Source organism: Strix uralensis, chromosome 5, assembly GCF_047716275.1.
Source record: "Strix uralensis isolate ZFMK-TIS-50842 chromosome 5, bStrUra1, whole genome shotgun sequence".
In the NCBI taxonomy this organism is placed as follows: Eukaryota; Metazoa; Chordata; class Aves; order Strigiformes; family Strigidae; genus Strix; species Strix uralensis.
Window position 1 is genome coordinate 23,082,712 of NC_133976.1, and position 13,493 is coordinate 23,096,204.

Here is a 13,493-nt window from a genome sequence, read left to right on the forward strand (position 1 = left end):
GCCAAAAACTAGGCCTGGACAAAACAGAGCACCAGAGTGGAAAAACAAGCACTGGAGGAGCTTAGCCAAAAGGGTAAAGAATAAAATAAACCAGCTCAGTTCTTCAATTCAAATTCCAACTCTGTGCTTTCAGGAGAGGAGACTTAGAGAAACTGAAGAACTGGCATTAAGTCTCCTTTGTAGCTGCAGCTGCTCACAGTTATCTGCCTCCGTGTTCCCTGGCAGATGGCACTGCAGTGCAGATTTCCCAGGATGTAAAAAAAGGGCACCAGAGAGTGACCAATGGATCCATTGCAAACTCGCACACACTGGCAGACACACACTAACAGGTAAGAAGGATCCTGCCACAGCATTGCCACAGCCCGCAGCAGCTTATGATCGCCTGCAGCTGCTCTGCATCAAGTCACTGGTGGTGGGGGGACACATAATGTTCCCCCTGAAAGCCCTACTTACTTGAGCAGGGCTTTCTGATCTCTCTGGAGAGATGCTGCTGAGCCTATATTTTAATTGGCTTTCAGGTCCCAAGATAGATTTTCATCAGGCAAGAAGACCTTGCTAAAGGATGTTGCACTATATCCTCTCTTCTCAAGAGTACTCTCATTTTTCAGAGCAAATGCCCATAAAAAGGGCATGATGTCAGGCATACCATCTGCAGGATGGGCTGCGCTCCTCCATTACCAACCACAGACTGACGGACGCTGCTGCTCTATCACCCCTGGAGGAAGCATTACAAACCCCTTTCAACACCCACCCACCGATTTCAGTAAAGATCCTGTGACACTTGGTGGAAAAAACAACATTGTATTTGATTTACAATTAACAGGATTTACAAATAATGACAAAGAAACAGATTAGCCATGAAATTAGGATGCCTTTGTTGATGAAGGAGTAGCTGGCAAAGCACCTTTATGTAGAAGTCGTGTACCTCAGTCCTAAACAGTGTACAGTAACTTACAGCCCAGGCAGGTTCAGGAATGATTATACACAAATACAAGAAGTCGAGTACAAAACAAACCAAAAACCCCCTCCTGGCCTACTGGGCAGGAAACCAGTTCTGGTGAGGCTTTTGATTTTTGGAAACTGAAGGAAAGGCCCATGACAAATACTGGGAAATCTTCAAAAAAGGGGGGAAAAAAAATATCAACAAACAGTAAAAGTCACTGTGTGACAACCTACCGGGCAGGGAGAGCGGGAAGACACTGCGTTAGCTTGCTGAGAATCAGCAGAGTCCGGGCGCTTGGCAGGACAATGAACGAAGGCGTACAGATGGCAGCGCTTCATTAAAATGCTACTTTACTGCCAAAAACTTGCGAGACAAAGAGGAATAAAGTTTTCTGATGTGCAATATAGCAATTTAAGAAGACGTACCTAACTTTTTGATTTGTACGGAGCTTACCTATATTGTAAACACACACTTTCTGACAAGTTATTTCAATTTTCTTTGCTATGGGTTATGGTGCGTATTCAATCAAATGCAGCATTCCAAGGCTCAAAACTGACTGAGTGGTTTTCAATACATGGGTATATTGATTTTTCCAATATCATACTAGTATTTTACATCACAAATACAGTAAAACCAAGTGATGGTATTTCTAGGACAGTTCCAAGATTCAAATAAAAAATCATCAGAACCATTCTAAAATAAGATATACATAATCAAATCATGTTAAACAGCACACTCTCGGCAAGCAGCTAATTACAAGCATTCTGCTGGTCATGTTTTTCACACAAAAGTCATTCAATAGCACATAAATATTTCTTCTTCTGATCTGCTTCTTTTTACAAAACCGTTCATCAGATTCACAGAATTAGTACAAGTAAGGCACATTAGCATATATCATAAAACTCACAATAATAACAAAGAGTTGTAAAGTTTTAAGGACTAATTCCTTCTTTGAAGTGATTTCTGAACCAAACGAGACTTTTATCAGTAGAACCCTCCTACAATGACATTACTCTTATTTCCATCGCAGCCAACTGTGGTGGGTGCGATACTGTGCATCACCATGGACATAAATAATTAAATTAAGAACCATGTGGTGGTAGTAAATCCCATTTTCAGATCTTGCAGAGAAATCAAACACGTTGTTCACGATGTTCATTATGAGCATAGACTAAGTTTTAGAGCTTTATGGAAGTAAATTTCCAGTTATCAAAATAAAAGGGGATATTGCATGTGTCTCTGAGTATGTTATTATTTTCCTAGTAAAAATATTGCTTAACGTAGAAAGGATGCTATAGTACTGAATTTATTTGCATAATGAATCCTAAATGCTGATGTCTCAGATTCTACTAAATGAAATGAACTATAGGTTTTCCTCCTTCCACCCCCCACCCTGCCCCCAACCAAAGGACTCTCTTTCCCACAGAAAATTCATTTACACACAACACAGCTTTTAATTAGAAGCATAATTTACAGTAAAAATTCTTTACATTACACCTCTGCTATCAAAAAAACATGAAATATTTCATTTAAAGTTGTAATTATACATTAAAAAATAGAACACTATTTCCTTAACAGGAAGAATGAATTTGAACATCTTCAGATCAGATTTCTTTATTGCGGCTTTTGAGTCAAAGGTCAGTCACTTTATTCTCTAACGCAGCTGCTATTTGCTGTAAACGGAAGGCAAGCTGCATTTTTTGTGCAGCTGGATCCTCTTCAAGTGCATTTATAATCTGGAAGAAATAAACACAGAATGTTTAGAATCATTTAGCTTGAAATGTATGACATAGTTCCCAGACCAAGTGTTTGATACTACTTTGGTTGTAAAGAGTTTTTTTTATTCACTCTGTACCAAAGATAAAGTCCATCTAGTAGGGCCCATGTTCTATTTTTACACAAAGGCAATAAAAAAGATCGTCTCTGTTTATCTAAGTTGCTGTAATGCTTCCCATTATGCTGGGATCCAAGCAAATTAATAGGTTGTACTTTATCTTGTGAAATATTACATTCCAAGATGGAGCAGGCAGGGGGAAAAACGTCTTTATAGATGTTTAAGAAAATGCTTTTACTTACAGTGCACCTTACAAGGCTTACGGGTTATTTGCCAGCAGTAATTAAGCCCCATCCCCATAAGCTTTGGTTCTGAGAAGCTTCTGGGTGGTCCACGCACTGGCATAAGGTAGGGCAATGCAAGGTCTCATAGGTAGTATGATGAAGAAAACAGTCTGGTCACAGTACCAGGGAGCTGCCAGCAGCTCCCCTTTGGCTCTCGCCAAGAAATGCCAAGACTCTGGCCCAGCACCATGTAGCTCAGGAAGCAAAGAGCTCAACAGAGGAGCCCCCCCAGCATCCCGCATGCAGCCTCTGCTGTACAGAATATATATATAGGAAGGTATGACTCTAAGACACAAGGGATTTGAAAACAAGAGCTAGAAAAGGTCAACTGTTATGAGAAGGCTTTTCTTCAAATGCAGTTTTTTAGGGCTTCTCAAGATCAAATTTCAAAGGTTTCGAAAGGTTTTCATTTCCACCATCCTTTAGGGAAACTTTTCCACCGTCTATTAGATTTCTCCATTAGAAGAATGTGTTACACGGCAAAACCGTTTCTTTTCTAGAACTGTCTTGATTAATAAAAGTCAGACGCTGTAATCCAGCAGAAACCTTTAGCTGTTTAAATACTATATAAACTTTCAAGTACAAGAACTGGAGAAATAGTGTTTGCCTGTCACTGCCTGTGGTTCTTACTACTTCCTGCACATCATTGACAATGGATATTAATGCAGTCAGTATCAATCTAGCCAATAATTTCACTTTGAAGGGCTGGTATAGCATTTGAGTTTCAAACTGGAGCACCTTTGTTTAGAAATATTTATTTTAATGGATTTGTTTTTAAAGTGTGAGAACATTTTTATAAGACAGAGTTAATAAACACTTATTACAGTATTTAAATGGGGCCTAATTTAATTTAATATTGTTCCCTTAATTTAAACAATTACATCTAGCTGTAACTCCTCAAATCTAGACTAAATAATTCATGATTATCTCTGCTGGTGAATATATCCTTCATATAAATGTGGACAATTAGAGTGTACCCACTTAGTCACTGTCAAGCCCTGCAGAGATGCAGAAGGTACAGCGCATGCTGGGAACCACTGCGTCAGTAATAAAGACAAGGGCAGCTGCAAAATGTTCCAATTTATGCAAATGAAAACATTTTCATGGAAAATAAATAAGCTTGATTAATTTTACTGAATGGTTCTTGACAGATTATCTCCGTAACTCTGAATTAGCAGCCCTTTCATCAGATGCACCTTGTTGTTACACAGTGATGTTCATGAAAGGAAGAGCTGCAGCTACGCACTGGGCTTTGCTGGCCTGCCACTGATGAAGTCCCACAGACTGGTGACTCTACCTGTGCCTGCCACCAAACGTGAAACCACTAGTGGAAGCAGGGACATGGGGGTGTGAAAGAATCAGGGCTTTACGGTTCATCTGTAATCCAGGGTCCCTGAGTGTTCCTGTAAGGTCAGGCCATGGATACATTTGGGAAGGCACTGAAAGCCAGCTTGGCTAGTGCTGGGGATGGGGGGTGAGGAAACCAACGCCATCGGGCTGGCCTGCATTCCTCTGGCTGCTTCCCCTACTGACTCTTGTTGCAAGACTTCTCCGGGTGATTTGATTTTCCCTGCTTACATCTGTCTAAAAGCTGCAGCGGGCTGGCTGCTCCTGTATAAAGCAGCTGCAGTGAAGTTGAGGATGAGACTCACTACCTTTAGTGCTAAATATAAGTGAAAACACAAACTGTGCTGAGGTGCAAGACAAATCAGAGAGAGCTCACATGTGCTGTACTCCTTTTTGATTCAGCATCTGTTCTTACTTGCTTTGATTTAATTCTGAGAGTTTTCTGGAGGCATTCATTTCCATGGAAACCTTTGAATAAAAGTTTCCTTCTCTCTTTTTGTTTTCAGATTAAGTTTGGAGACCCATAGCCACAGCCCAGCTACAGTGGGATATTCTTTGTCCCCCTTTCCACAGGGCATGAAAAACCTAAAAAGCATTTTGGACTGAATGTGAGCCTCCTTTTGAATCAGGCTATATTCAAGTTACTCTGGCTCACCTTGGGCAGGCAGTTCATTTGGCACGGCAAAACAGGGATGGTAGCATGCATGGAAATTTTAAGTGCATCTTTACTAATAAGAAAGGCAAGGCCCCATTCCTACAAGCAACACAAATTTAATATATTGTTCCTAATAAAAATACCCACTGGCTTGAAACCTGATACAGCTCTTGATGACTACTTTTTACTTGGTGACATTCTCATGTCATAATTCTTAGGAATTATGATGGTAGAACTGAGGAGAAATGATTTTGCAATGTATTTCTCTTTCAGATCTTGTTAAACTATCACTACCAAAACCAGAGAGCCTGTAATGAAATTGTTCGTTTATAAGAACACACCCTTGACCAGTGTAATTGTCAAGCAAGGTGGATAACTGCAAAGTTAAAGCTTTCTGTTCAGCATTGCTTTTACCTGGTTATCCAGGGAATTCCTGAAGTTGATCCTTCAGGCTGGTTAGCCTTCATAACTTTTTACCACTGATATTAAAAAATGGAAACAAAAGCCACAACTTACCTCATCGTAGTATTTGTTAGTATACTGGTAGAGTTGGTGTAGAGCCACAAGCGTATTTAAGGAATCAGTATGTGCCTGTTAAACAACACAAGCAGTCAGAAAACGTATCAAAATATGATCACAGACAGCTGAAAGTTATGCATGTGCACAACTGTTGAATACAATATACAGTATACAAGCTTTCTGAATGCAAGCTCAACATCCTGTAACTTTTGTTAAATGACAGTTGGGGCAGAAATAAGGGGTGAGAAAACCTTTGTTTGGTGATTTTTAGATCAAGACTTTCTTGCTGGTGTTCTTCCAGCCTGCCCACAACTCTAACACTGGAGGTGGAAAATATTTTGAACTCTGAACGTCAAACCACAGCTCAAACATCTGTTAACAACATGGGTATGTATAACTAAAGCATTTACTCAGTACAATCTATGTATTGTTGAGAGATTAAGCATTAGTTCTGTCACTGTCATGGCTGTTTGAAATCCTTTCTCCAGCTCTTTTTAACTCTTTGAAATTATCCACACCTCACTACAGCAAAGGTGTAACTCATCAAGATCAGGAGCAGGTTTGGAAAAAGCCATCTGAATTATGAAGGTGGAAAGGAGAGAGGGCAGGGAGAGAGAGACAAAGGACTTTAAATGAAGCAGGAAATAACCTTTTCATTACCTCTTACTCCCTCCCCGCTTCCCGACATTTAACTTATCTAGTGAATGTGTTCTACCTGTCTAAACAGATGTTTTTCATTCAAATGAGTAAGATTCAAGTCTCTAGTTACACCTTTAGCATTTTAAGTTAGTTAAGAAAATTAAGAATTGCAGAATATTACTACTGGCATAAATGATTAGCCAAGGCATAAAGCAGCAAAGAAACATCCATCTTTCCTTGCTGTATAAAAGTCACTTCTAGAGCTGGTCAAAATTTGCAATTTTCGATCACTCCTTCCATATTAATTCTTATCACAATTTATAGTGTAAATAGAAAGGACCAACATATTCTGCTGATGTTAAAACATTCTATTGATTTTACTTTTAATCGCCAAATGTTTTAATTTTATATACATCTCAATTTGTGTAATAAAGTGAACTGGAAAATGAAATGTCACTGCAGATGAGTTTTGTAGTGAATGACTGAAAATAGAAATGCTCTCATGAGGATGTTGATCTGCAAAATGTTAGGTCCTAAGGGCACTGAAATAAACAAACCACAAAAAATTCCCCAAACGTCCTCCTTACGCTAAAACTCTTCAACTAAATTAAACAAATGAGCAAACCAGCCAGTAAGTACACTGTGTCTTTGCTCAGGGTAAACATCTTTTAAGACTGGTGAGGGCCTCTCCTGATTCTCCTAATTAAATCAAGTGAAGGAACAAGCCTGCTCTAGCTAAGCTGAGCTGCAGAGCGGACAGGCTCTTTCAAGACTGAAGTAGATATTGCAGTGTCTTTGCTCCATCAGTCTCCCACCAGAGTCCCCAGCTAGCAACCACCTTCCTCTGCTCTTCTCCATGAAAGGTAACCCCCAATAACCTATAATGTAAAAAGAATTGCCACTGAGTGAGCACATGGTAAGCTTCTCACATGCAACAGTAAAGCAGAAGTATTACCCTCATATAGACAGCTCTAAGAGAGGCTACACTTAACGTACGTGTCTCCTTTTTCATTTCTGGAGTCTAATTTTTGCTGTGGTAGCACTCTGAATTCAGTCATTACTTGTTATCAGTATGATCAATGCTAAAAATCCTCTATATGCTGTGGAGAGATAACACAATTCAAGAGTGCTATAATTTTTCCAAAATGGATGTGAAAAAATCTGAACTCTTTGCTCTGGCAACTACATCACTCAGATAGATTAGTGATGATAACCATTCTTGGTTCCATTCAATAAGTAACATTTCAAAGGCCTAAAAGGCATGACTACACTAAACAGGAGTATTTCAGAGATTTATGCAATAACTCATTCAATATTTGCACATACAAAAACCCACTTGTTGAGTTGGAAAGAGAAGACAGTGCTCCACTTGGATCCAATTTCAGGACAAGAAAATGGAATTTGTTCTTACCCTAGAAATCTCTGCTAGATGGGTATTCATGTCTTGGTCACTAACTGGCACCATCTGACGAATACCTTTGTAGTAACTGCAACAGATGAAAAAAGACTTTCAATTAGGTGAAATACACTGTGATATTCTGGTAATTCTGTCTTTCAATTTTGCAATTATTTTAAACATGCTTCCTAATAATGCAGGAGATGCTCTACCACAACAGACCAATGATTCCTTTAGTAATCCTGCCTTCCATCAGTCATTATTATCTTCACAACAGAGGCAAATTGTACCTGATCGTACAGGGCCATACCACAGGAAAGAAATCTATTTATAATTGCAGCTGATGATTATTTCAGGTCTTCAAACTTTTGAAGTCATCAGCTAGCAAGAGTTTTGTCCTGTGGCAGACCTTCCATGGTATTCACAGAATTGCAAATTAGTAATGAATAGGGTCAGAGAGGGAATAGAAAAAATGTGTTTGTGAAAATGTTTTCAGGATTTGATCTCTGCTGAGTTATGGAAGTGCAGCATTGGTTAGACAGATCTTATGGGTAACAACAACCACTGCAGAAAACAGCATCATATTTTCTCATGAATAAATCTATCCATCTGTCTGCACAGACACAAACATGCACTGGGTCATAACAGCACTCCATTTCAACCCTGCCAACGCCACCACCAAGGGAATGTTTTAACATTCAGGTGTATAATTTTTAACATTTGACAGTTGACTTTGACTGCTTCAGCATTTGCTTTTCCTCTTACACAGGCTTAAAGCCCTAACAACTCTGAATAAGCATGAAAAGAGTCTATACTTACTCTTCCACCATTTTCTTATAGTTAGAAATTTCTTTAGCGTAAAGTAATTTATTACTCGGAGAATCCTGAAAAATTTGTAATAGAGAGAAACTTGGTTGATTTATGAACATCTCTAGAAAACAAGTCAAGAGCTTAAGATCAAGCTTTTATATTCACATGCACTTGAGCTTTACAGATATTAACATCTGGATGCTTATTAACATTGGTGGGATTATTTGTCCTAAAAGGATGAAGCTTTCACATGGCATTACTGTTGAGTTTTACAAATATATCAATGCAAGATGATACTAAACTATTGGTGGATATGAAATAATCAGTTCTTAAACTTGTTTTTCATAAAAACAGTTGCTATTTTCTCCTTATTATAAATGTCAATTGGCAGACTACACAGTAACACTGACATGTTTACCAACCTCTAAGTGGTGACATACTAACTTCATTATAAAACTGAAAAGCAACTATCAAGTCTGTATCTCCTCAGAGAATGGGTATTGTCTATGAGGATGCCCTTTGTCTTGTCAGGCATGAGTGTAGTCAGGATTTAGAATGCAAATCACTTACTCTGCTTAATTTGTGCTCTGTTCTTGTGCAAGCATCCATGAAAGTCTGTGCAATGACTGACAAGGAAGCATCCACTACTTCATGAACATGAACATCAAAGATGAAATGGGGATTTTTCAGTATGTTTACCCAGAATCTAAGAGGCAGGCTGCAAAGCAAGGAAAAAGATAAATAATCCTTTTTTACACAAAAAATGTTCTACAACAAGCAAATCACATGAAATTAAGTATGGGTTTTGCATTTTGATCTGCTCACAATAGTGAAGCTTAATTTTATATTTCAACATTTTTACAGGCTATCTGTTGTCTGGTTTCCATGTCTGAAAACCAAGACTTTACATGTCTCACAGAAAAACTCATACGATAAGAATCTCGAGTGCCTCAAAATAGCAAGAGAAGATGTCTGTGTGGTTAGAGAAACTACCTGAGTAGTATTTTATTAGATTTTGTACTTTGACAGGTAAATCTAGTCCCATTTGCCTCTTGCTTTCCTCTTCCCTGCAGAAAGACAAGTAAAGTGGTAAATCTGCCAATGACAACCCCATAGGTAGGCTGGTTTAATTTTTGCAGCTTCTAGGCTTACAGGGAATCCTTTTGATCATATAAGCATATTATCTCAATTAAAATGATTCTGAGAATTATAAATGAAATTTACTTTGATTTGTGATAAGAGTTCCAGTACATACCTGGGAATTATACTCTAATTTCTCTGCAATACAAGTATTACTCATACTGTACCTGTTTGTTTTCCAGATGTGAATGGTATCTTCATCCTTGATGTCATGTTTTTCTGCTTGTTCATCAAGAAAGTCAAAGAAATATTTCACAGCTGGTGGCACCACATGGTTCGAGTTGAGGACACTATGAAAGAAGTTATCTACAAACTGCTGAAGTGTCCCCTACAAGCAAATTTAAAAACATCTATTACATTTGTGTTACAGGCTGAACTTGGTACCATCCTGGAATCTTTTATTTTTATTGACACTAACAGCCTATAATTCAGTTGCAATCACTACTGGCCTTCATCCTGAGTGCTAAGGGTACTGGATGACAAAAAAAAAAGTAACTTCTTAGTGCAGTGGCTTTGCAAACCGCCAACACAGTAAAGACCTTCTAGAGAACAATTTTATGTTCTAGCCTGAAAGGATGCGACGTCACCAACTATTTTACAGTTTGCACAGAAAGGTGTGCTTTCTGCTTGACAGAAGAAGCAGAAGCTGGTTGCTAAGTATACAATACATTTACACTTCAGAGTTGTTGTTCACATAAAATAATGGTTAGCCACTTTTAATGGTTTTGCAGCTTCTCACCTCCAGTTCCTCTGACTCCAGAACACCATGCAATTTTTAGAAAGAGACTGAGTGGGAAAAGTACCAGTGAGCATTTGACTTTTTGTTTAAGGGCAAGCACTTGGGTCTCATCAGACACCCAGTCTGGCCCAGCTCCATAAGCTCCACCAAGCCCCCAGGAGGGCTGTGTGCTTGGTTGGATTCCTGAATCTGCCTGAACCTTAGAGACTGTCCCCTTGTTTTAGAGATGACCCCGCTGGGGCCACATGCAGTTTGTGCCCGCTCAGATGGTTGACCCTACGGACACATCTGAAGGGCTGCATCCTCTCTCTCACCATCACTCCAGCTGCCAGCCTCAGAACAGGGCAGGGACTGAGAAGGCAAGGAGCCCTAAGCTTCTCTGTTGTCACCAAGGACACACTGACAGTCCTTGGGTTGTAGCAGTAGCTGTGGTCCCAGCCATAACATCTCACCAGCTGTGGATGAGTTAGTGAAGCTCCAGATTGGTAATAACCTATAAACTAGCTATTGGGAATGGAAAAGCAGCAGCTGCAAAGGAGTTGTTAACAGAAGAGAGGGATATAAGAATCTTGCTGGCTCTTTGTTCTGAGTTTATCATCTATGCACAGACTTTCCTTCACATCTACTTTCACACTTGGACAAATGGCCTTAGCTGGAGCCAGACCACACTCATTTTCCTGAGGAGCCTGGCTTTAGGGTCATTAAACACATTATTCTAAATTCTTTCTGCAAGGAGGAATGCTTTGCAAAGTTATTTTGCTTGTGATCCATTCTGCAGTATAAGCACTAAAAATACTCTAAAAGGACTATTATTACTTGAAAACATTTTTATTTTTCTAGATTATACTGCAGCATTGGTCACACAGAACAAGAAAATATAAGGCTCTGTAGCAGTTTATAAAGCATTTGGTTCAAAAGAAAACCCAACAAAATATTATCTAAACAGGTGGTAGAGAGGACAGTATCTGTCTTGCAAGAAAAATCCTTATTTAATGAACACATAATCATGGTTCTCAGCTTTGATCGAGAGTTATACTTTACCTCTTTCCCAGTAATGTTCCTCAGGGCATATTAATCACTTAAAGCCTTGAACATCAGCTTGTATGTACATGACACATACTCAAAATTGCAGCCAAACACATGACTAACAGTTGCACCATTTTCTTCAGTTGTACCTCAAGATACATAGAAGTAAGATGTAACTGTGGCACAGCTGAGCCTTACCTTCACAGAAAGAAGCCTGGTCAGGTAGATTTCTGTAATAGCTTTGGTCCTCTCTTTTTCTTTCACACTGCCCCGCTTTGATTTACCTTCATCTATTTCATCTACTGGCCGGACTAGATGCCAGACCTTATTTTCATCTTCCAGGAGTGCATGCCCTAGAAAAAGCAATCGCAATAATTACTAGAAATGCCCCACACCCAAAACAGCAACACGAAAATATTTATATACATAAGTATATGTAAGATCTTTGTTCCCTATCCTAAACATACCTGTCCTCTTGCCAAGAGGATCTAGATTACTCTGTTCCTGTCCAACATATACAACTCAAGTACTAAATGTTCAATACTACACAAACTGAAAAAGCTTGCTTTTGTCAAGAGCAAAGGGAGAGGAAGGAATCACACAATAAAGAAACTCCTGTTCGGTCACGTAAGAATAGTATGTGTATTTTTTGAGGTCCATACACTGAATTACTCTACCCCTTTGTGAATTCTCAGCTAGGTCTGACCCAACAGCCACTGCAGAAACGGCAGTAGCCTACTCCAGGTACAAGGCAAGATATTGTTGTAGCAGCTCTGGTGAATCTGGCAGTGGCAATTTAAGAATTTATGATCTCAACGTTTTTTCTAGGTATCACCACTACAATTTACATTTTCACCTTAACTATTGAGTTCAAAGTATGGTACCTCAATTCAAACCTGCCTTTATCGGCATTTGACCAGCGCTACTTGACTTTGTAGCTGAAAGGAGGGAAAATGCATCCCTTTGCTGAGAGGACATGAACTCCACTGGGCAGAGGTAATGAGTGCAGCAAATTCTGTTTGTCAGACTGTTTGTCAAACTGTTTGTCAGTTTTCATAGCTTAAACCAGAGAAAGAGACTCACATCAAGTCTGTTACTATATAGCAGAAAGAGGAGTAAGCACCTGGATCTAATGACAGCTCATCTGATTACAGTGCCTCGTTACGCTATCCGTGACTTGGTCATGCATCTGGTCCCTGAGCTTAGCTCAATGATTGCACAGTGGAATAAAGGGAGTCTGGCATTTCAGCATCAATGTGAATGTTCAGACAAACTCTACGCCTGAGAATCTTTTGTTACAAACAGTTCTAAAAGAGATGATACATTTGTTTTAATTTGCAATTAATATCCCTTGACAAAAGATTCTGTGTCACAAACTTAGTTTCAAATCTCCTGGTTTTGCTAGTTCTTCCTTTAATTTCTGAATTTTTATATCTATTTGGCATAGTCCCTAAAATCAATGGCATTTTTCCAGTGGAAGTTACTGAATCAGTGTATTTAAAATCACTGACGTCTTAAAAATGTGAAAGTTATTTTTCCCATAAAAACTGTGATTCAGCCCTATTGCACAAATTATTTTGCATTACTGCTAAGTCTTATGCTTTAGTATACATATCTAATGTAACTGAATCCCAGTTACAGCGGAAAATATCAGTTTCTAATTGCATGAATTTTGTCCTTTCAAATTTTTGGCCATAGTAGTTTATTAACTAAGTTCCTCAACAGCTACATTAAATTTACCAGCTTGCATGTATGTTCAATATTTTACATCACAGGGGAAAATAACATTTGTGTGTAATCTGGCCAAGCCAACACTTCTGCTTGAATCTACTTTATAGATCCTCATGAAAAGCATTAGCTATGCAGTCTTCTGGGGCTTTTACTTCTTTTTAACCAGATAGTGAAAAAAAATAAATCCCACACTAAATCACGTTGTCCTTTGAGAGTCCTTAATTTGACTTGTAAGTTCATGTGAACGAAGCAAGAAAATAAAAGTTATCACTTTATTTTGAAGCAGCTGTGATTTCGCAATTGATACCATTCATAGCAATCATCCACCACTACAGTAAGAACTGCTGCTAGTCCTGAAGTCTGGAATTCCTTTTGCAATGCAGGAAGTGAAGAAAATAACAGATAGGGGAAAATCCCTCCTTGTTTACTG

General features: G+C 38.9%; 1 protein-coding gene across 2 annotated transcripts in view; it reads right to left on the reverse strand.

Annotated features, from left to right (window-relative positions):
- Positions 1–785: 785 nt before the first annotated feature.
- The window catches only part of PLXNB2 (plexin B2), a 262,562-nt gene continuing 249,854 nt past the window's right edge, over positions 786–13,493 (reverse strand). For both annotated transcript variants that reach the window (XM_074870093.1, XM_074870095.1), the window contains exons 33-39: positions 11,531–11,685; positions 9,735–9,895; positions 8,998–9,145; positions 8,437–8,501; positions 7,633–7,708; positions 5,580–5,654; positions 786–2,679 (exon numbers count right to left, since the gene is read on the reverse strand). In XM_074870093.1, the coding sequence (XP_074726194.1) occupies positions 2,575–2,679; positions 5,580–5,654; positions 7,633–7,708; positions 8,437–8,501; positions 8,998–9,145; positions 9,735–9,895; positions 11,531–11,685 (785 nt within the window). In that variant the 3' untranslated portion in view covers positions 786–2,574. The remainder of the gene's footprint in view (positions 2,680–5,579; positions 5,655–7,632; positions 7,709–8,436; positions 8,502–8,997; positions 9,146–9,734; positions 9,896–11,530; positions 11,686–13,493) is intronic.